This window comes from Euleptes europaea, chromosome 12 (assembly GCF_029931775.1).
Source record: "Euleptes europaea isolate rEulEur1 chromosome 12, rEulEur1.hap1, whole genome shotgun sequence".
Lineage (NCBI taxonomy): Eukaryota > Metazoa > Chordata > Lepidosauria > Squamata > Sphaerodactylidae > Euleptes > Euleptes europaea.
The window spans coordinates 55,526,327-55,551,103 of NC_079323.1; the positions used below are offsets into that span (position 1 = coordinate 55,526,327).

The 24,777-nt window shown below is 45.1% G+C and overlaps 1 protein-coding gene across 1 annotated transcript in view; it reads right to left on the reverse strand.

Annotated features, from left to right (window-relative positions):
* The window catches only part of ADAMTS5 (ADAM metallopeptidase with thrombospondin type 1 motif 5), a 67,332-nt gene extending 49,458 nt beyond the window's left edge, over positions 1-17,874 (reverse strand). The window contains exon 1 of the mRNA XM_056858394.1: positions 16,864-17,874. Coding sequence (XP_056714372.1) covers positions 16,864-17,874 — 1,011 coding nt within the window. The remainder of the gene's footprint in view (positions 1-16,863) is intronic.
* Between the last annotated feature and the right edge of the window lie 6,903 nt (positions 17,875-24,777).

Genomic DNA, 24,777 nt, shown 5'->3' on the forward strand with positions numbered 1-24,777 from the left:
CCCGAGTCCCATCTGACTTATAGCAACCCCTGGTGGGGTTTTCAAGGCAAGAGACATTCAGAGATGATTTGCCATTGCCTGTCTCTGCGTTACGACCCTGGTATTCCTTGGAGGAATCTCATCCAAGTCCTAGCCAGGACTGATCTTACTTAGCTTCTGAGATTTGACAAGATCAGTCAAGCCTTGGCTATCCAGGTCAGGGCATGGCACTTCTATAGTTCATCAAATAGTTAGCCAACACTGCAATCCTAAGCAGTTACACCGATGTAAGTACAGTGACTTTTCAGGAATGTTGTTTTTATAAGAAACCAACCAGAAGATCTATCAGCATGAGACCTTTTCTCTCTAAATCCCAGATTTCCCTGTTTCATTCAAACATTCCTTTTTCTAAATTTCCCACTTCCATGAAAATTGTACACATAAAATTACTATATTATTAATATCCTGCAGAGACTCTTAGTCATGTGTATTTAACCTCTGACTCATAAAATTCTGACAAAATTTAAACAAGGAAATATATGGATCGTTCTTCAAATCCTGTAGTTTTATATGTGTGTGTGTTTCCATTCATCTATATATGTTCTCCACAGTTACATGAAATGAAGCAGTGAGCAACATCACCTGGGTTAGGAAGAAACAGTACTAGTATTGCCAACCTCCAAATGAGGACTAGAGATTTCCCAGAATTACATCTTCAAACTACCGAGGTCAGTTCCCCTGAAGAAAAATAGCAGCTTGGGAGGGGAGATTCTGTGGCATTGTACTATGGCGAGGTCTGTATCCTTCCCACACCCAGCACTGCCCAGATTCCATCTGCAATTTCCCAGTCTGGAGTTCATAATATTGTGCAAGGGGATACAGAGTGCCACTCTCAAGTACTTGTAGTTTGGGCTATCAGATAATATTCTCTTCTCCAAGCCCTTCTCTCTGTGCTCCTGCCTGCAGAGGTAAGGCAGGTGGCAACCAGAAATGGTGCATTGCCTTTGCCCTCCTCCTTGAGTCACACCTAGATTTGTTTAGGAGCCAAACCAAAACACTTCTCTCTACTTAGTAAAAGGTAAAGGTCCCCTGTGTAAGCAACGGATCATTCCTGACCCATGGGGTGATGTCACATCCCGACGTTTACGAGGCAGACTTTGTTTACAGGGTGGTTTGCCAGTGCCTTCCCCAGTCATCTTCCCTTTACCCCCAGCAAGCTGAGTACTCATTTTACCGACCTCGGAAGGATGGAAGGCTGAGTCAACCCTGAGCCGGCTATCTGAAGCCAACCTCCGCTGGGATCGTACTCAGGTCGTAAGCAGAGCTTGGACTGCAGTAGTGCAGCTTAACACTCGGCGCCACGGGGCTCCTATCTTTACTTAGTAGTCCTTTTTAATGTTTTATGACCTGTTCCTAGCCTTAGGACTGTTTTATCAATATCATTTTACACTGCTTTGCTGGTTTTATGTGGCTTTACGCTTGGCTTATATTTATTGACTTGTTCTTATTAATTCATTTATTGTTTGTTTATCTTTATTGATGTGATTTGTTCTCATTGATTTTATTGTTTCGGTTGTGTTTTTATTGTTTAAGTTTTTATCTGCCTCGAGCTGGTCTGGAAAAGCAGCAAACCTATCTTCTAAATCAATAAAATAAATATCAATTTTGTCTTGCTTTTATTATATTTCAAACAAAGTTGAAGTACAACAACTGTTATTTCCCCCCTGATGTATCCAGTCTTCTTATCACACAAAATGATGATTTCGTGTAAATTTAATTGTATGGCTGTTCAGTCCGCGTGGGGAGGACACACGAGGTCGAGACGGAGTTCCAACAACAACGCGTTTATTGAAGAACAGAACAGAACTGGAGAACTCAGTGCAAACGGCCCTGCTTATATGCTCCCTTGGCCGGTCCGCGCCACTCCCCCCCTGATCCGTGATAGGGGGGAAACAATCCCGGGTTACCAATCCCGGGTTACTTAGGATCCTTCGTCCAGGACTCAAGCTCCTAAGTTTCCCCCTGCATGTCGCCTAACTATATACATACATTACAATGGCTATGCAATTTACACCTTTTAACATGCCATATTACGCATCACTTTGAATTCAACTCACTGAAAATAAAAGAATTCAATTTAAATTTACATGCAAAGAGCCATAGAGAAACCTGAACATTAAATACCACGGACCTCCTGAAGCTCACTTCTGAATTCACCTCTCTAATTTTTTTGTCTCAGTGCCATGGTTGTTAACCCTGCCAATTGACAAGAACAATCCTACCATTTAGAAAAAAACTCTAAGAGGTTAGCTGCTGTAAAAAAGGCAAATTCCATGCTGGCCATAATTAGACGAGGAATTGAGAATAAAACTGCTGATATCATACTGCCCTTGTACAAATGTATGGTGAGACCACACTTGGAATACTGTGTACAGTTCTGGTCACCACACCTAAACAATGATATTACAGAGCTTGAGAAGGTGCAGAAAAGAGCAACCAAAATGATATGGGGACTAGAGCAACTGCCCTATGAGGAGCGGTTAAAACGCTTAGTGCTGCTTAGCTTGGAAAGAAGGCGGCTGAGGGGAGACATGATAGAGGTCTATAAAATTATGCATGGTTTGGAGAGAGTGGACAGTAGAAGTTTTTCTCCCTCTCCCATAATACTAGAACACGGGGACATCTGCTGAAGCTGGAGGGTGAGAGATTCAAAACGGATAAAAGGAAGTATTTCTTCACACAACGCAGGGTTAAATTGTGGAACTCCCTGTCCCAGGATGTGGTGATGGCTGCCAGCTTGGAGGGTTTTAAGAGGGGAGTGGACATGTTCATTGTGGAAAGGGGTATTCATGGCTACTAGTTAAAATAGATACTAGTCATGATGCATACCTATTCTCTCCAGGATCAGAGGAGCATGCCTATTATCTTAGGTGCTGTGGAACACAGGCAGGATGGTGCTGCTGCAGTCGTCTTGTTTGGGGGCTTCCTAGAGGCACCTGGTTGGCCACTGTGTAAGCAGACTCCTGGACTTGATGGGCCTTAGTCTGATCCAGCAGGGCTTTTCTTATGTTCTTATGTTAATGCCATGGCAGTGCACTGAAATTTACTCCTGCCTACTTCTAGTATTCTCACAAACACAATTCTAAAACAATAAGATCATCTTTTTTCACAGATTTTATTTTAAAAGCAGGCACAGTAATGGCTGTGCATGACCAAGCACTACAACTCACAGAAGAGGAAGGAGCATGGACACAAATGAATGATTTAATCCAGAAACTGAAATTCAGATCATAAACTCAAGAAGTTGATGAGCATCTAACACATAACTTACACTTAGTTAATCTTAATTAAGGTTTTAAAACCATCTTAAAGCCTAGGATTCAAATCCTGGTAAACAGCAAACTCTGATTCACTGACATAAATACTACCAAGGGAGGAGAGAAATCATGTGGAAGAAAGGTGAGGCTAGTGAGGGGGAGAACATATGAACCAATCACAGATGTGTGTGTACCTGTTTTCTTTGTTAGAAACGATGGTTTAAGCACATCATTTACTCATTAGTACTTATCTTAGTACAACTATGTAAATGGGAAAAAATTAACAACAAAAATAGGACACTGAATACTGTGGGTGCCAACTCTGGGTTGGGAAATTCCTGGGTTGGAGGTAGACCTGAGGAAGGTGGAGTTTGGAGAGGGGATGGAGTTGTCATTGTTTCCAGTCTTATCTCTGTAACTTGGGGATCAATTGTAATGCTAGGGGATCTCCAGGCTCCACCTGGAGATAGAATCCATAGACTCACAGGGTAAGAGAACTCACGTATCTCCCTTTATCCTCACCACCAACTCCAGCTCTGACCTCCTCTCCTCACTTCCTGCTCTGGCCCACCTCCCCTACTTTTCCTGCTGTTCACCACTGCATGCGCCTCTCCCCCTTTTTGAGTACCAGCTGTTTTGTGTACCCTTTTTGGTCTTAATAGCAACCCAAAATGCTGCCCTAATTCTGGAGGTTTGATTTTTGTCATGTCTCTTCGTGATAGAGGAGGGACTTTATCCAAAATTGGTTTTTTTTTGTCCTGGGGAGGGACTTTCCCCTAATCTAAAAGTCAGATTTTTCTGCAAACCTGGGTGCTTCCCCCGCATGGCCATCATGGCTGGCCCAATTGCATGTATGAGGCTATCTTGCATAGAGACTTGCCGTTTGTATTAAATACAGTGATATTTTTGAGTAATCTTGCCCCAGTACTTAACCAACATACTGATTTCCAGGTTGATAAATCAACAGTGATTATAACTGGTCAGTGGTTGTGTAGATATTTGCTGGTTTTCCCAAAGCAGATCTCCCTAACTGAGCCTGCCGATCAAAATCTTCAGCCCATTCTTTTGAGCTGCCCACCACCTAATGAAATGTTCATAATGGAATTCAAAGAAGTTGCGCTAGTTGGTCGTCTTGTCATACTTGCTGGTGCTCTGTGTCAGCTGAAAACATCACATGTGAATCAGAGTTGCTACATGAACAAATGCCATTTATTACCGGATGCTTTGCTGCAGTTATGCACAAATCTACTGCACTGAATAGATCTGGGAAACCAGTATGTGATAGGGAAATGGTCATGGGAAAAGCAGCATGCAACTTGAGGGTCCCATCAGGACCATTAATAAATAAGTGCACAAATTCTTCTCTTTCAGGTATTTCAGGTATTAATAAGCCGATTCTACACTGATTTCCCTGCTCAGTGCTTATTCTTAACCACAGCTATAGCTCTATTTAGCATTGCTTACCATTTATACACCACATTGGATGTGCAAGCTTTTTATAAGTTTCAAAGGCACAACATCTCTGTGAGATGCACCATTACCATTTTCTATGTAGCAGAAGGTAGACTAAGGTACTGTGACCCAAGTCATATAGAAAAATCTATGGATCTGAATTAGGGTTGCCATCCTCCAGGCGACAAAGATAAGTTCCCCTGGTGGAAATGGCAGCTTTGAAAGGTAGACTCAATTACATTATATCCTGCTGAAAGCATCGGATCCTACTGGAGGGGATCCGGGTTTGCAGACCCGCGGGGGGGGGGGGAGGGACAGGGGGGACAGGGGCCAGGTCATGGCTTACCGGCTGCAGCGGCTGTTCCAGGCGGCAGGGGTTACTGCACGGGGGCCCCGGGGGCCTGGTTGCCCCCCATGGGGGGGCGGGCCCAGGTCCTACGTGGAGCGGCCAAGAAGGGCAATGGTGGCTGCCAGCTCCCATCCGCCCCCGCGGCCGCCCCCGACCCCCGGATGGAATTGGCGGGCTCTGCCGGGGTCACGGGGCCGGCGCGCCGGTGGAAGGATAAAGCGCCGCCCCTCCCCTGGCCATGGCCATTTTCCCCCTCTCCATGCCGCTTGTCCCACCCACCCTCCCTTTGGTTCTGGAGTTGGTTGGGTTATCTGTCACAACTGATGGTTGGCGGTTTGGGCATGGGGCCGGATCCAGTTTGGGGGAAAGGCGGCCTGCGTGCCCTGCTTCCCACTCTGGGGACCCTAATAAGGGGTTTTGGGGGGAGGCCAGGAATGGTTAAGCCTGGCTCGGGGGCTGCGGTTTGGCCTCCTCCCAAGTGGCAGTGGACCACACAGTTGGCTGCCGTCCACGTGGGGCCTGGCATACTGCCATCTCAGGCTGAGCCCAGCAGGCGGGTTGGGCGCAGGGTGTTATCAGCTGACGGACGGGTCAGCTGATCCCTGGATCCTGCCCTTCATGCTTGCCAATGCCTAACGCTGTAATCAATAAAGTTGTGGCCTTTTAACCCCAGCTACGGTGTACTAGTCATTCTTGGTCAGGACCACGCAGGTTAATCACCAGGGTATGGGTCTTCCCTGGGGGTGGCAGGAGCCCCCCCTGTTCCCCTCCCCCCATAGGGCTGGGGCCGCAATCCTTTCCTAGACTGGACCCCCAAATCCCCATGAATTTTCCTAACCACAGTTGGAAACCCTAATTAAAATCCATAGTTGCTGGGTTTATATTCTTAACATTCTGAAGTTAAAGTAAAGCATTTTTTTGTTAGATATGTGGGATTCTTCTGAATAAAAGCAATGGTGAGATGGCTGTTAAATTCAAAGATAAAAGATGAACTTTGTACCTTTTCATAATCTATATTACCATAGATAGGTACATGGGGAAATGTGATCACTCGTGTGCTCCAGAGATGGTGCTGGGAACCAGTGTGGTATAGTGGTTTGACCATCAGACTAGGATCTGGAACCACCTGGTTCAGATCCCCACTCTACCATGGAAGCTTGCAGGGTGACTTTAAGCCAGTCACACATTCTCAGCCTAACCCATGTCACAGAGTTGTTGTGAGGATAAAATGGAGGAGAATGATGTAAGCCAGTTTGGGACCCCTTTGGGGAGAAAGGCAGGGTAAAAATGAAATGAAATAAAAATAATAATAAAATAAGTCTAACTTTTAGCAATCAAAAGAAAGCATCAACTCAGTGAACAGCATTGCAGCTATCGTTCAGACACATTTTATACTTGCAGACTATTTCTGGTAGAAATTATCCTACATTATCACTATCCGCTGACATATTTTAAACAGATGGTGTTTTATATGAATGATACCAGAACAGGTCCTGAACTGAAAATGGCAGCAAAAATCCAATTCCTTCAGCATAACAAGGGTCTCAGTTATATAATATACGAAGAACCCATGTAGCTAAATTGCCAGCAATGAGTATAATTGCAGAGTGTCATAACAAAGGATGTGATTTTGGATGGGTGTGTGTGCTGTTTTTTAAAAAGAAATAGCCAGGGCCAAAGAAAACACGTGAAATTATTATTCATAGGAGGAAGATAACCCAAAGCTTGCTGTTATATTTCAGTATCACTTGCCATGTGATAGTTAATTGAATCCTATATACTGTGTTCACCTAATAGCATGAAAAGGGCAAGGCAAGGGCCTTTGACTTAAATCTGCGCTTTTTAAAGAGCCAGGCATGTGAACATTATCACTGAATATACCACCCAGCTGTCAAGATTTGCCTGCTTGTATCCTTTGTGAGAAATGTCTCTTTCAGTTTTCACATGACTTGGGGAAGGGTGAGAGGAAAAGGACAGAATTGGACTTTGTCCAAAAAGTTTTCTGTGTTCTGTCTCCCAGAGCTTCTGTTCCAATTGAACTCAGGTGATGACGGGGGGGGGGGGGGGGAGGGTTATTGGATTTTACAGGGAACTCACTGAATAGGCATAAGCCAAGAGAAGAATGGCTTTGGTTTAGACAGCTGGAACCTACTTCCATCATGTGTTTGTGTTGTGACCGACAGTCTGGAGAAGATTGTTTGAGTCAATAAGCAGAGTTGAACACAGCAAATAACCCGTTTCCAGAATCACCAAATTAGTCATTGACACAGAAGACTGATGCTCAACAAACTGGTTAGTGTCAGTGGACTTAACACCCAGGAGGCCTATGTTACAAACGGTTTAAAAATCCTGCCGTGAACCTTGTCAAAAACCACAAGCATTTAAATTGCATCTTGCTTTGAGCCCTTGGTTTTCTTTCTGTAGGCAATCATTTATCTTCAAATAATTTTACTAGGATCAATGTTAACATTATGGGGATAGCAGGACAGGTCGCTTGCAGTAAAGGGGTTGAAGTATAAGCTGCTGTGGGAAGGGAAGCTTTTGTTGACAAGAACACATTTATTACATCACCAGGAATTACTGAGTCAAATAATACATGGCACATATATGTAAGATTTTTTAAAAAAAGTTTTGCTGTCAAGTCACATCGGACTTATGGCGACCCTGATGGGGTTTTCAAGGCAAGAGATGTCCAGAGGTGGTTTGCCATTATTGACTACCTGTACAATGGAACTATGTAATGTGATCACCTACCATGTTTTTTGGCCCTAAAAGAAAGCTGTGGATGGAAGAACTAGCTCATAGTGGGGCCATAACACTGAGCAAAAAGTTTAATTCTTCACTTCTGCATTATTTTTCGACTCAAACCTGTACCACTGCAGACATAAAAAAACCCTGGTATAGTTCAAGACACCCTGACCATTGTGTGTGTGTGTAAAGTGCCGTCAGGTTGCAGCCGACTTATGGCGACCCCTTATGGGGTTTTCAAGGCAAAAGACTAACAGAGGTGGTTTGCCAGTGCCTTCCTCTGCATATCAGCCCTGGTATTCCTTGGTGGTCCCCCATCCAAATACTAACCAAGGCTGACCCTGCTCAGCTTCCGAGATCTGACGAGATCAGGCTATACCATGCTGCCTTCTGTCCCACCCTGACCATTAGAACAGCCTAAAAATGGTACATATTTATACCTAGTGGGATATGAAGTTTTAATACAGACCTGCATGTTAGCACAGAGGAAACCAAGCCCGAATGCTGTGCTGTAGAACTTCTATTTTCCTCTGTCAGTGGGATTTGCTGTAGAAGCCAGGGAATTAGGGATATTTCTAGGTATGCAGAAAGGAAACTGAATTTAGTAGTACATGTTATTAAAGAAAAGTTATTAAAGAAAAGAGCAATTTACACCAACAAGTGGTCACAGAGGAAGCTGCCTTAAGTCCAAACTGCTCTCTGTAGTTAGTGGGGAAAAGTGGGGATGGGTATTTCCGCTCCTATAAGCCCCTGAGAAAGCTAGAGAAGCAGACCCTTGACTATGCTAGAATTAATCACACAACTGAAAGCTACCAAAGATTATTTTCAACAGATGCCATGTGACTCCTCACCTTCTGAATCTACTTCAGAAGCCATCAATGAATAAAACATCATTTTATTTGTCATGTTATGAGCCCTGTGGTGCAGAGTGGTAAGATGCAGTACTGCAGTCCAAGCTCTGCTCACAACCTGAGTTCAATCCCGACGGAAGTCGGTTTCAGGTAGCCGGCTCAAGGTTGACTCAGCCTTCCATCCTTCCGAGGTCGGTAAAATGAGTACCCGGCTTGCTGGGGGTAAAGGGAAGATGACTGGGGAAGGCACTGGCCAGCCACCCCATAAACAAAGTCTGCCTCATAAATGTTGGGATGTGACGTCATCCCATGGGTCAGGAATGACCCAGTGCTTGCACAGGGGACCTTTACCTTTTTATTTGTCATCATTGTTTCTATCCCCCATCCATTCTCTGCATCATTGGTCACCCCAAGCTATGTGTACCCATCACTTTATGAGCCTGTACTGCCACTGGTCTGGGTCCAAGCTAAGGCTTTAACTCTAGTGGTGTGGGCCCAGGAAGGAATGCCAGTCATCTCCTGTGTGTGGATGGCTGGGAGCACCCTCATCTCTGTGCCCTCCTGCCACCACCAAATAGTTACTTGGCCTTGGCTGGAGAACTGTCTCGCCTCCTGCATTCTCCAACTAGAGCATCGTACTTTCTCTTCACATCAAGACCCTGTATTCTTTCTTTAGATCTCTCCTTGAAGATGATCTGGAAGCTAGAGCTGGTACAGAATGCTGCAGCCAGAATGTTCACTGGAGTGGGTAGGTAGGGTAGGGTTACTAGCCTCCAGGTGGTGGTTGGAGATCTCCCATTATTACAGCTGATCTCCAGATGACAGAGATCAGTTCACCTGGAAAAACTGGCTGCTTTGGAAGGTAGACTCTATGACATTATACCCCACAGAAGTCCCTCCCCTCCCTAAACCCTGTCTTCCCCAGGCTCCACCCCCAAAAACCTCCAGGTATTTCCCAACCCGGAGCTGGCAACTCTAGTCATAGGGACCGTATCACTCCAGCTTTGTTCCATCTACACTGGCTCCCAGTTTGCTTCCGGTCTCAATTCAAGATGCTGGTATTGACCTTTAAAGCTGGACATGGTTTGGGCCAGCATACATGAAGGATTGCCTTCACCCATATAAACCTACCCATCCAGTCTGGTCATCTTCAGAGGCCCTGCTTTGGGTGCCCCCACCATCTGAGGCTAGATGAGTGACAACCCAAGAAAGGGCCTTCTCAGTTGTGGCGCTAATGCTTTGGAACCCCCTCCCCAGGGAGGTTCACCTGTCTCCCTCTATCATTTGTCTTCTGCAAGTGGATGAAGACCTTTTTGTTTTGTTTGGCAATACCCACCCCCAGTTATTCTTACTGGACCTCCTCCCTGGTTGTGTTGTGTTTTTATGCTCATACATTTTCATTGATTTAATTTTTTTATGTATGTGCGTGTGTGTGTTAAGTGCCGTCAAGCCGACTCATGGCGACCCTATGAATGAAAGTCCTCCAAAATGTCCTATCTTTGACAGCCTTGCTCAGATCTTGCAAATTGAGAGCCGTGGCTTCCTTTATTGAGTCAATCCATCTCTTGTTGGGTCTTCCTCTTTTCCTGCTGCCCTCAACTTTTCCTAGCATGACTGTCTTTTCCAGTGACTCTTGTCATCTCATGGCGTGACCAAAATACGATAGCTCAGTTTAGTCATTTTAGCTTCTAGGGTCAGTTCAGGCTTGATTTGATCTATAACCCATTGATTTGTTTTTTGGCAGTCCACGGAATCCGTAACACTCTCCTCCAACACCACATTTCAAAGGAATCTATTTTCTTCCTATCAGCTTTCTTCACTGTCCAGCTTTCACACCCATACATAGTAACAGGGAATACGATGGCATGAATTAATCTAGTCTTGGTGGCCAGTGACACATCCTTACACTTCAAAATATTTTCTAGCTCCTTCAAAATATTTTCTAGCTTCTTTTCTAGCTCCTTTTTTACGTATACCCTATTTTAAATGCTGTTTTATGTTTGAAATGTTTTAGCGTTTTGATGTTTGCTGACTTGGGGACCCTATTTGGGTGGAAAAGAAGCACAGACATTTTTAAAATTAATAAATAAAATTTACCTTCATGCCATGAAAAGCTTCAGCTGTCCATTCAACTCAATAAGTCTCTGTTAAAGGGCTAAGACAAGCAGGCGGCAACCCTAATTTCTACTATACCTTCACTTGCCTGTGCCCCCCATACACTACTTACATGTTGTAAGTGGTACCATTTCTACATTTGATATAACATATAGGTGCTTAAGTAATGGTCAGTAGTAGTACTGGAGGTAGTGATAGTACTGGAGGTACTAAGACGTTTCTTAGTAAGTTCATTTTCAACTGGGTTGTATGTAACCTCTGGTAATTGTATCACTTCCACATTGATGAGAAACTTCTGTGAAAGATCCATACCTTTACTGAGCAGTGGAAGGCTAAGCATGTTTTCAGATGTAAGACCCAATCAACACGTGGGGCTTACTCCCTAGTAAGGTTGCTTAGGATTTTAACCTAAGGCTTCAAGCCTAAGGGCACTTACTAGGGTATAAGTACTCAGTTGGTTTTACTTCTAGGTAAAAGCAGCACAGCTGGCTGTGATGACTAATAATAATGTGAGGACTTTATATTCAAGTATAATTCTAGCTTATTGATAAAATCAGTGTGGCAATCTGAACATTAAATGAAGTTAAACCTGCACATAAAGAAACACGTGCATATTGTGATGTGTTAGTTTGACAGAAGATCCTCTAGGCGACTGAAAGTCAAGGTAGCCCTGAGTAATAAACAGGATGGAAAATATACCTCAAGCATTTGATCTGTGACTGAAAAACAAGCAGGTTGGAAGAAGGCATCTGGGTGTACCAAAACTTAACAGAGCAGCATTCGGAGCCCATCAAAACATGGAACTACGGCTTAGCGTCTCATTGCTAAGCAACATACTTCATACATTCAAAACAGAGTTGTAAAAGTTGACCGCTTGTGCCAGCTGCTGCTACTTCTCAGTTGTTAAAAAAACAAAAATGGAAGGGAAAATGGTAGGCTTGAAAAAGACCTGTGCCCTGTGAGATGTTTCTCCTCTGACATTTTTATCTTTTAACTCCTTTTCAAGTTTACAGTCTGTCTGTGAACAGCTATTCATTCAGCTTGAAACAACATCAGATGCACCTTTTTTTAATTCCCAAGATTCTTTCTTTCATTATATGGATTTCCCCTCCTAATTAAGGATTACATACTTCTGGTATTCCATTAACATATTTAAAATGTGAGATAAGATTCTCAACTCTCATAGTACAGTTCAACTATAATGGTTCACTTTTTTCCATTATTTGTTGTAATGAAGGAATGGGCCAGGCATACTGCCTGAAATTATTTCACTTGGTTGCAGAATCTTATTAGTATCTGAACAGTGTACCTGGATCGGGGCTAATTTACACATTCCATCTGACATGCCAGTAAGGCTCAGTTCAGACACATGAACACATGAAGCTGCCTTATACTGAATCAGGTCCTTGGTCCATCAAAGTCAGTATTGTCTACTCATACTGGCAGCGGCTCTCCAGGGTCTCAGGCAGGGGTCTTTCACATCACCTAGCTGCCTAGTCCCTTTAACTGGAGATGCCAGGGATTGAACCTGGGACCTTCTGCACACCAAGCAGATGCTCTACTACTGAGCTACAGCCCCTCCCCTGTACAAAATGGTGGTTTATTATCACTGTGGCCAGTTTGTAAACCAGGATTCAGCTAATACATCTAGGGTTCCTAATGTGGCACTCATGGGCATCATGGCACCCGGCCAGCACTTCCCATCATGCCCATTTGTTTTTTTATAAAGTAGGTTGGGCAAAGTGGGGCTCTTGTCCTGCAGGGCTTCTGATTGGTTGTGCAGATTAAAATAATGTTGTTTTGTCAGCAGCTGCCACTACAGTGTTTTATTCTGTCTCTCACTCCTATTTCCCAGTGTTTTTTTTTAAATTACTCTTGTTGCCCCCTGCCCTTCAGCTTCCTACATTTGTGTGGTTGATTCCATCTCCTATGGTGGCCATTTGGGGGCCTGCCTCCCACTACAGCCATTTCATGGCACGCCCACCATCCTATGTCAGATTTCCAAAGGCTCAAAAAGGTCAGTGACCTGTCATACGCAGTGACTCAAATCTAGGTTTGCCTTGACCACTGCTAGTTTCATTAACTTCTGTCTGTAGCCTGGGAAGACATCATCAGGGAACAAGTCAAGAGGCAAGGGGCTCATGATAATAATAATTGCTATCAAGTCGCAACTAGCTTATGGAGACCCCCCAAGAAATTTTCAGTGTAAGAGATAAGCAGAGTTGGTTTTCCATTGCCTTCCTCTGTGTAGCAACCCTTGTCTTCCTTGGTGGTCTCCCATATAAGTGCTTACTGTGGCCAAACCCTGCTTAGCTTCCAGGCTCCGACAAGGCAATGCTACTCAAGGCTATTAAGGCTGCTGAAAGTATTCATACATCATACAAATTCTGTGATTAATATACTAAATTCACATCCTGACTTAATGACCCTAATTAACCATAGTTAGTGGTACAGCCCGTATTCAGACAATCATACTAAATATCATTGGTTTAATTAAACAGTTTAGTGTGATGTCTGAACTAAGTCCATGTGTGTATTTCTGTCGCTGCCTTGTGAGGCTGACTTATTGTACATCTAACTTGAAATGTAACCCACGTTTATCTTGCAATTATGGACTTTTCAAAATGATCTGATAGAAAAACCCAGTAAATGTGGGTTGACTATCTAGTTGGGTAGACTATCAAGTTGGGTAGACACATGATTGTGTGTGTGTAAAGTGCCTTCAAGTCGCAGCCGACTTATGGCGACCCCTTTTTGGTGGGGATTTCATGGCAAGAGACTAACAGAGGTGGTTTGCCAGTGCCTTCCTCTGCACCCCCGGTATTCCTTGGTGGTCTCCCATCCAAATACTAACCAGGGATGACCCTGCTTAGCTTCTGAGATCTGACGAGATCAGGTTAGCCTGGACCATCCAGGTCAGATTAGGCTCCCTCAAAATTTTCAGTGTATGGCTAGCTGTAATGCAAATCCATGCGCTGTAACACACATCAAAACATAACAATGATACATTTCCCAAGACTACTCTGAGTTCCCTCTTCTAAAAAAAATGTGGTTCTCCCCCTACCCTTTTAAAAGTGATTACCAAATCTGGCAATGTTATAGACGGCAGTTGTCTTTTTAGTCCTACAAAACAAGTAAACTTTCTGAGTATGTGAACTGTAGACTTTCTCTGCATTCTTCGTTAGACATCTGATGTTGTATATTTCAATCTGTATTTTGTTTTGTCATTTTAAAAATCACAGAATTTGCTACATTATGATACAGTGTTAAAGACACATTCTCCATCTTCTTTCCTTTGCATGTTTTGCCATATCAGGGCACATGAGAAATTGGGCCCTACAATAAAATTAGTCTACTGCTAATATTTCCAGTCTGGCCTCGTGATACACAGCAATAAAATGTATCTCTGCAGCCAAAGCACTGAGGGACCATACTGCTAACTTCATTCTCATCATCCTGATGAGGAATACAGAGTTCGGTGTCTCTCTGTGTGTCTGACTGTCTGTAAAAAAAAAGATGGACAACTGAACAAACGGCTTGAAGAAGGTGCAAAGCCTCATTTTGGAGAGATGTTCTCAAAGGAGCCTAGATAAACACATTCAATTTTGTTTTGGCTGAGAAAAATCTGGGTTGGACTTCAGGAGCCTGGAGGCTTCTTCCTGTTCTCTGAGGAGTTTATGATTGAAAATGATTGACTTCAGACAGCTACAGAAAAAACACAGTGCACAAGTGCAGCATGACAGGAACAGCATAATATTCCAAGTATTCAGAGCTATAAAAACAGACTAGGTTTTCCCCCCCTTTATCCCTCCACTGGAGTAACTCATTCCAAAAACCATACAAAGCCTCTCTTTTTTTAAGCAGTCCCCAGTCATGTAAAAGAGGAAGAAGAGTTGGTTTTTATATGCAGACTTCCTTTACCACTTAAGGGAGACTCAAACCGGCTTACAATCACCTTCCCTTTCCCTCCGCACAACAGACACCCTGTGAGGTAGGTCAAGCTGAGAGAATGTGACTTGCTCAAGGTCACTCCGCTGGCTTCACGTGTAGCAGTGGGGAAACAAATCCAGTTCACCAGATTAGTGTCCGCCACTCAAGTGGAGGAGAGGGGAATCAAACCCGGTTCTCCAGATCAGACTCCACCGCTCCAAACCACCGTTCTTAACCACTACACCACGCTGGAAGGGAACTCTAAGGACAGTTATTTGTTTTTCTGAGTTAAAGGAGAAGTGGAAGATCATACCTAAGAGGGGCGTTTGTGATGAAAATTCTTATCGACAGTGGTGCCACATGTCCATCATAGCCACAACATTTTAAATGATTAGCCAACACTGTCACATTTCATTCAGAACTCATCCAAAGAGCTCGATGGAGAACACCAAGTTTTTTGCTGCGAACCAGGTTCCAAACTCTAACAAATTAAGAGGCCAATTTCCATCCTGTGGACATTGAGGCACGGCAACCCCACCCACCATCTAATCTGGTGCACCACTTTTCTGCGGCCCCGATTACATGTGGCTTGCAATGACATTCCCCTCCCTTGAACCACACATGTTGTGCCTCTCCAGTTTTACTGTTACTTTCTTTTCATGCCGGAAGTGCCATGTTAAATTACCAGCAACCAAGGAGGTAAACAGAGAGGTCCCTATGGTCTACATCACACTCCCCCCCCCCAACCTCAACAGACCTGATCTGGGTTTGATTCATTATTATTTTACCCGTCTCCTTGCATCCAACCGATAGAAGTAACCAAAAATCACTGGAAGGCCTCTGACAGGTGGGTTTACTGGACATCCTGTCTATCATTTCTTACTTAATTACTCAATGACAGATATCAACTGAGGGCCATTTAAGTGGAGAAACACAATGCATCACTGTTCATTTAAAATGGGAAGAGACTTAAAAAACATCACAAGAGATGTTTTCCCAGGAAATTACAGGAAGAAATTCTTTTCCAGTATGAATTCCATAATGGTAGTTCAGGACAAAAAACACTGCCACATGAAAGATTTAGGACAAAGTTTCAGGATGCAGGTAGTAGGAGGACACGAATGCTGACAGAGCTCTTTGAAAGACATGTGCTGCACATGTATAGAAGCACTTACCTTTTTTAAAAAACCAGATGCCAGCAACAATTCTAACAAAGAGAAGAGAAATACGGTAGCTTTCAGTTCACTTGAGTGACCTTTTGGTGGGGCAAATTGATGTTTAGAAACTTAAGTCTTAAGGACAGCTGTCAGAGGAAATAGCATTGCTATTGGCTGTGTTCACAAACACCTGTTGAACTTCCTGATGCTCCTCCAACATTAACTATTTAGCTTCTGCACCATAGGCGTGCGCAATTCCAATGTGAACAGCTACTCTGTTTGGGCTAGGCTTGCCTCAAATATGTACATCAATATGTGAAATATCTTGTGGATACCCACGAATACAAGTTGCATCTCCCACAAAGTGAACGCAAGAGGATGCTGTACTTGAAAAACCTCTTTGGAAGAGCTCATTCTGAATGTCAGAACTGTCCCTTTCACGGCAATTTACAATGGATTCTTGGAACTGTTATCAGATTTTCAAGTAATAACTATGGGCCCTTTCACACATGCCAAATAATGCACTTTCAATCCACTTTCAATGCACGTTGAAGCTGGATTTTACTGTGTGAATTGGCAAAATCCACTTGCAAACGATTGTTAAAATGCATTGAAAGTGGATTGAAAGTGCATTATTTGGCATGTGTGAAAAGGCACCTATATCTGATGTAGCACAACACTGTGACAATTATAATGGCGTGAACATTTTCAGTAGTATGTCCAATAGTTACGGCAGTGGACATAAAAGATTAGTGCAGATACCAGAGAGAGGTTGTAAACCAGGAACAAAAGACAACCACCAAACCATCAGAGATCCCAGGAGGGGCCCAATGAACAATTAAGTCCAACACGCCTGCTGTGAGCCAGAAGGATGAAGCTGAAGGAAGAGGACACAGCAATAGAGTTATTCCACAAGGCTGGGGCATGAACAGGATCCTTTAGCCATGGCTTCCTCCCAAACCTACCTCACGGGTGAAGAGGATGGCAGCATCGTAGTGTTCCTCATGACCGTCATCCAGTTGGTTGTGTTGGTGCTGCCACTTGCAGAAGTTCTTGAGGGTGGTGGCAGCATTCTTATTTACCTCCAGCCCTTTCTCTTTGTCACCCAGCACCACCACCTTCACCACCGTCAGGCGGATATGGTTCTCAATGCTGGCATGCCCATAAAGCCGGGAGGCAATGGTGGCTAAGGTCAGCAGGTAGTGATGCAGACCTCTGCCATATTTCTTGGCCATGGAGTCATCCGCCACCAGGAGAAGTTCCACCTGCCTGGACCTGGAGATGGAGCGCTTGCCCCTGCCCCTGGAGAAGACGGAGGAGAGTGCCGCCCTGCCAGCAAAACCGGTCTCCAGCATCTCGGGCCCCTTGACCAGTCTCTTTTGCTCCAGAAGGGGGGGCCCGGAGGCGCCGTGGGTTTCGCAGCTGGGGCGCGAAGGCACCGTCTCGAAGCTGAAATGGTCCCTGAAGAAGAAGTGCAGCACCTGGGCGGACTCATCCCCATAGATCCTCTCCCTAGCGGGCTCCTCGCGGCCCTCCCCCCAGAGCAAGGGCTTCACCGTGTAGCGGGCCCGCTTGAGGGCAAAGTAGCCATCCAGCCCGCCGCAGAGGTCGAAGGCGGCCAAGGACCGGGGGCTCCCGTTCACCGTGCCCCGGTAGTAGCAGTGGCCCCTGCCCCGGGGCAGCTGCTGGGCGGGCCCCAGGAGGGGGTCCTTCTCCAGATCCAGGAGGAAGCGCTCCCCCCCCGCGTAGAGGACGTAGCCCACCTTGCCGCCCCCCGAGTAGGTCCGGTCCACGCTGTCCACGAGGCCGCCGGCCCGGCGGGGCAGGGAGGGCGGCACTAGTCCTGCGCCGGAGAGCCGCGATGCTTTATCATAGGCAGGTGGCGGAGCGGCGGGGGGAGCTCCGGCGGAGGAGGAGTGCCAGCTCCCAGCCAGCAGCAGCAGCAGCAGCAGGGAGCCCACCAACTTCAGCGGCATGGTGGGCGCCCCCCACCCACCCCCGGACGCTAACAGGCGCGGCTTGGGCCCGGGCGGGACGCGTCCGGGGCGCGCGAGCCGGAGAGAAGCGCCCGGGCGCCGGGAGGCATCCGAGAAGCCCGAGCGCTCCGCGCTGGGCGTGCAGCCGCCCACTTCTCCGGCGCCGGGGAGGGCTGTGCTGCCACCAGGCTCGGCCCGGAGGAGCCCCCGCTGGATTGCTCCCGTCCGTTTGGGGAGAGAGGGAGGAGGAGGCGAGGGAGAGGAGAGCCCGGCTCTCCCCAACGACGAGCCCCCTGCTCGGTTCCCCCCTGCTCGGAGCTGCGGGCGGCCGGCCTCACCCCCAGTCCGCCGACGCGACCCAGCGGAGCGGGGAGAGCGCAGTGAAGATGAGAGGAGGTGGAACAATGAATTTATAGCGGAATGCCATCCTGCAGTGGCAATTTCGGCAAGTCGTCACCGCGGGCTGCCTCTTAAAGGGAGAGCCGCGGAACCTCCCCTCCCACGCTCCCCTCCTCGTTTGATCCGACGGAGGAGGAGGGGGGTTAAAAAAAAAACGGGCGGGGGGGAGAGAGGGGGGGCTCAGGGGGGTGGGAAAGGCCGAGGAAACGGGCGAAGGCGAAGGGACTGGGAGGAAACGTTCGCTTAAAGCCACAGCGTCCCCTCGGAAGGCGCTGCCGTTTCCCAGCCGGTCAGGTTGGGTTGTCACCTCCTTGTCTTCTCCCCTTTCGCGTCCTGGCCAGGTTGGCGTCTGTTTCCTATTATGACATTCAGGTCGTGGTTGTTTTTCCAAGTTAGGTGTGTGACTCAAGTTTTATGGGGACAGGGGGGAAAAAAACAACGCTGGTGGTTTCTGAAACTTTTTCTCTCCGCAGATGTGCGTTCGCGAGACACTCAAGACGTGCGTTCAAGAGATGCAAGACACTTTTCAGAGCAAGAGTCCAGTAGCACCTTAAAGACTAACAAAAATATTTTCTGGTAGGGTATGAGCTTTCGTGAGCCACAGCTCACTTGTATCTGAAGAAGTGAGCTGTGGCTCACGAAAGCTCATACCCTACCAGAAAATATTTTTGTTAGTCTTTAAGGTGCTACTGGACTCTTGCCCTTTTCTCCTACTGCAGACAGACTAACACGGCTACCCACTGTGAATTACTTTTCAGAGTGTTATGCCAGCTGCAGAGGCATCTTGTGAAGGGAAGCAATCAAACCAGCGCCACTGAGGATTAGGGCAAGATAGGTTTGCTGTGCCTTGAGGTGTGGGGAGTCTTCTCTGTCCTGGCTAACAGTTTCCACATCTCTGAGAGCAGGAGACGCACCAACCCCCTCTCCCTTCTTTTATCTGTATTGCGTAGATTCTCACTGCGCTGTGAGGTCTCCTGTCATTATCCCAAGCCAACTGTTACTTAGACTGCAAGGTCCATAATTTCCTCCCACGCCCAAAAGGGCAGCCAAAAGGCTGGGAAAGTTAACTCTTGCTGCTGCCTTGTGAGGAGCTACAAATAAATCCGTCGCGCTCTCTGGTCAGCCTAACCCCTGCCCCAGTCCTTGTGATCCAGCCGGGACACCCTACAAGCAGACGGTCACATGAAAATCTCTCTGTCTCAGTTAGCTGCCAATGTGATTAGTTCACGCCCTCCATAGCTGCCAAGAGCCTCATCAGTCTTGCTGATGGTCCTGGTGCGTGCAAAGTCACAGAAGTCACAGTGCACAAGTTCTTCGGGGAGAAGTGAGTCTTGTTCTTGTAGCTGTGACTCTTGGCTCTCTAGAAAAGCCACCCAAATAATAGGATCCTGGCTTCAGGGCAGAGAAGACTGTTGTTTGAGGGGATATTAGGAACTATATGTACGGGTTGTCCAAGAATGTATGTCTACATATCTAACTTGAAGCAGTTCTAGTTATTCTTGTTCTCATGTTCATAGAATGTTACTGTATATCAGTGCTTAATTGAGTTTAGGTGCTTTCCAAATTACGAACCATGGAAATGTGTTGGCAAACCTGATAAAGATGCATCTGTCAGCTGTTTTTGAAGCTTTCCTTTTCAAGATAACTAGATTGATACAGGTCATTTATGCATGGGGACTTTCACTAACATTCGCCCCGGTCTGTCTCAGTTGTTCCTTGGAGTTATGCATGACTTTTCTGTCCATTAGAAAGGACCTCACAGCCAGCCCTCACAAATCCCAGGACTTCCCATTCCTCTAAGAACCTGACTCTTTGATCTCCCCTGAGAATAGGCCCAGATGAAATCACCATGCATAAGGCAAAGCACGGGACACAGAAACTTGGGGGAGTGGCATTTCTGTCACCGAGAGCACTACAGCCAATTACAAAGCAACATGTCAAGGGGCAGGGATTCAAATGCTTCCTGCTTTCTCAGAGCTTTTTCTGAGCAGGAGAAAGGATTTTAAAAACGAGGCTTGGATCCCCCCCCCATTCCTTTTAGAGAGCTCCGTTTTGTTTTGAAAATGCTTTTTAACACGGCACTTGGGTTTCCGTGGGGGGGGCTTTTCTGTCACAGTAAGCACTACAGCCAATTACAAAGCAATGTTTCAAAGGGCAGGGACTCAAATGCTTCTTGATTTGAGCTTGGAGACTGCTGGGGCTTAGATTCGCAGCAGGAAAGTGTGGGTCCACGAGCAATGAACCTCAGGTTAAACTCCCATGCATAAACAACCACAGTCTCCTTTGCACTTCAGTAAAGATGCCTCTTTTCCCCATTAATCTGTTGCACACTTGCTTCTTTTCCAAATTAGTGCGTTAATAAAGGCAGTTTCACCTTCACCATAATCACATGTACTGACATCTAGGCATATGAAGAAGAAGAAGAGTTGGTTTTTATATGCTGACTTTCTCTACCACTTAAGGAAGAATCAAACCAGCTTACCTTTTCTTCCCCACAACAGACACCCTGTGAGGTAGCTGGGGCTGATCAGGTCCTGTGTGGTTTTGACATAAGAAAATCCAAGGCATAAAGTGGCAGCAATGGCCTGTGTCACCCATGGGGATGCTGTCACATATAGTTGAGCCCTCAGCCTAGAGTTCCAGTCCTGAATCTGAGCCTGTGAAGAACAAGAGGTGATCCAGTCCCTTTCAAGCAACCAATCCCCTGAGAAGGCCTAAGAAGAAAAGTTGGTTTTTATACCCCGTTTTTCTCTACCCTTTTAAGGAGTTTCAAACCAGCTTACAATCACCTTCCCTTTCTCTCCCCACAACAGACACCTTGCGAGGTAGGTGAGCTGAGACTGTTCGGAGAGAACTGGGACTAGCCCAAGGTTACCCAGCAGGCTTCATGTGGAGAAGTGGGGAAACCAACCCAGTTCACCAGATCAGCCTCCGCCACTCATGTGGAGGAGGGGGGAATCAAACCCGGTATACTTAACCACTATACTATGCTGGCTCTCAATATGGAATATTGAGTTTGATTAATACATAGTTACATGAGGTCCTGAATTTCAATCATTACATGCTTTTCAGTGATGATCAATTATTCTTACCAATTAAGAGCAACTCTGTGCAGGTCTACTTAGAAACCTACTCTGGTCTATCCAGTGGGGCTTCCTCCCAGGCAAGTGTTCTTAGAATCGCACTGTGCATCATGAAAAGTAGTTCTCTGCTGCAGAAAATACATAATTCTCAAGGAAAGGAAATTATTGTGGGATTATTAATGCAATGCAATACTGTTTTCTTTTATTTAGCTGCCCAGTTCTATATCTCAGAAGAAAACAGCTGGAGGTATGCTGATAAGCTAGTGTTTAATGTGAATTTCCCCCCAGAGCCGCCAATTCTCCTGTAATAAAGAATGCCTTAAGGTATATGGGAAACAACCCCCTCCCTCCCTGTACCTAGTTTACCTGTCATGGCATCCTAGTGGGATCCGAGGAGATGTAGTTCTGTGAGGACCTGGGACAGAAATCTCAGAATGGTCAGGTTCCAAGATTCTGGAAAATTGAGGAAAATTATTCCAGAAATGATATACATTTTTACCATGGATATATATATATATACCTTCATGAACCACCACAAAGACTGGGTTACTATTTCTATGCGGCTGCAGCATTGAATACTGTACTATCGTGGAACTATAGCAGTAATTCACAACTGGATTTCCCTGTGTGATCAAATCAGTTGCCTGTGATAGCAGTAGTACAATTTGAGCTCAATATCCAGTGAGGTATTTACAGCCCATTCCTGAGAATTGGGCCGAACGGTTTGTGGAGTGTAAGCGGGTGTTTACACGCACTTACGCTGGCGGCGAGGCCGGTCTTGCCGGGGGCAGAGCGCCACGGGACTGCGCTTCCCCCCTCCGCCGGCGCAGCCTCTCCGTGGCGCCAACAACGGCATGGAGAGGACACGCCGGTGCAGGGGGGCGTTCCGGGGGAAGGCCATCCCCTTTTGGCCACTTCCGCCGCTGCCGGGAATGGCGGTGCTGCACCTGCTTTTTAGCTTTTTAGCAGGCGCAGCCTCACTATTCCCTATGGGACGAAAGGCCCTGGTTAAATTTTAAAAAGCCGCAAAACAGCTTTTTTTTGGTTTAACGGCGTACGGGGATCGGCTTAGGAAGAGGCGGCGCTGCGCCTCTTCCCCACCGTCCCCTTACGCCTCAGCTCAGGAATGGGCTGTTAGCCTACTTTGGCTAAATCCTAGAAGCATACTTTTTTACTAACAATTTTTGAAGGCTCAAGTTAATAAATCATTATATAATAGCCTCTTCTGTGTTTTGTCCTTCGTGACCTCTTTATTCTTAACAGCATTCCCTTGTTAGCATATCTCAGGATCAGTAAATCTTTGTCAGATAGTTCTGACCTGGAAATCATAGAACTGATATTTCCCATTTCAAATCCTCAGTTAGTTTGAGATTACACATGTGGTTAAGTTTTTGGGTCAAACTGAGGGTGGAACTTCATGTATTGTTGCCAGTTCTAGGGTGTATTTTATTCTTTTTTTTTTTTTTACTGGATCCACGCAACTTCTACAATTCCAATGAAGACAATAAGTCAATACTGTGCTGCTTTCCCCCCCTGTACTTTCAAAAATACAGAATTTTAAAAGGATTTATGCATAAATTTTTCATCCATAGATCAGATTAGGTAGAAAAACATGTAACAATGTGGTATAAAACTTAGAATTGATTTTTCATCCAATTTGATGTCCAAGGAAGAATTCTGTGTAACCTGGAAGACTGCATACTACATCCTAAACTTTGGCTGGTCCTGCTAAAGGATTTTTTGATGTAATTAACCAAAATAAGTATTTATAAGCCATTTTTTGGAAAGATTACTCTTCAAATATTTTAAAAGCCAGTTGGCCATGTAATATTTTGTCACACTTGTTATATTTCCATTCCCAGAGACCCATTTGGCTACTTTACTTATTCACTATTGCAATTACTGCTATCCATTGTCAATCAGAATATGTTAAACTTCTATTTCCAATACCAAAACCTTTAATGGCATAATAACTTAAATTAAATATATGTTTAAACTTCTATTATTAGTCACTGAAAGAGCAGTCATGATAGATCATTGACTGCCAGGGCAATTTACCAATAGTGGGAACCCTCTTGTGAGGTGATCAACTTCTCACTGATGCTCTGCCTTTGGGAAATATGTTTAGTTCTTCCATAATGTTTTTGAGCACTGTGCACATTTACTGCTTTTGTTTTCTCCTTCCTGATCTCATTGTTTCTGTCTGTATAAACCCCCCATTTGAGCATGCTGAGCTTAGAAGCAATTAAGATTAAGTTAAATATCCTGATATTTCTGTGTGTAAAGTGCCATCAAGTCACGGTCGACTCATGGCCACCCCAGCAGAAGGCTTTCAAGGCAAGTGAGAAGCAGAGGTGGTTTGCCATTGCCGTCCTCTGCTGAGTCTTCCTTGGAGGTCTCCCTTCCAAATACCAACCCTGCTTAGCTTCCGAGCTCTCATGAGATCAGGCTGTAGTATGCCGCCTTCTCTCCATCCTGATACTTAGGCTGATGATATTCATAAACCTTTTTAGAAGCAAATAACAATAATAAGGATCTCCGCTAACATACCATTCTGTTAGAAGAATGTGTTTCCCAAAGGATTCTCGTGGAAAAATATCTCTGGAAAATGTTAGGTCATTTTTGAATATATAAATAGGTTTTCATTTCAGACCGAAGGTTTCCTATGAGTATTCTTTCATAGCAATAATGTTAAAGGAAAAAGTATGCAGAAAATTTGCCTCAAGGCACTTTCCCATGCTGTATTTTAAAATCAAATAGTAGAATTAAGATTTGGTTGCCCCTGTCTATTTGTAAATTCTAATCTTAACTGACTTGGATAACTCCTTGTAAAACTTGTCTTATTTGTCCCACTTAATGTACAGAAAAGCTACAGTTTTGAAGTACACGTTGCTTTGATCAAGTAGCTCAGGTTTTGCAAATCTACACATTCATTGAAATGTATGCATAGAATCTATAGTCACGTAAAAATGTACACATCTAGGACTCATGTCCTTGGGTAGACTCTATGCATCTCACTACCCGTCTATAGTAGCTACCCTTCAAAACACTTAGAACATCTGAACAGGGTTTATTATTTAGGAAATCTTGTTGAAGGAACTCTATCAGGATAAAAGAAAATATAGAAAGGATAAATGGTTCAGTAGAGATAGTTGCAGTAGATCAGCCTTAAATCACAGTTTATTTCTCAGGTAGCTAGCAGTTTGCATGCCACAACTTAGTTAGTTCTTCTAACAAAACAAATATAAAGTTATAGTTAAGTAATGGATAACGTTTGCTTCATTTTAAATAGATTTTGCTTTCTCTCTGTGTGAAGCACTGCAGCTTTAACAAAAACAGGGTCTTGCTTTTCTTTATGATCAGTGATATCTTCCTGGAGAGCCGTGTGGGAAGTAAAGGAAACGCCTTTGGCTCAGGGCTT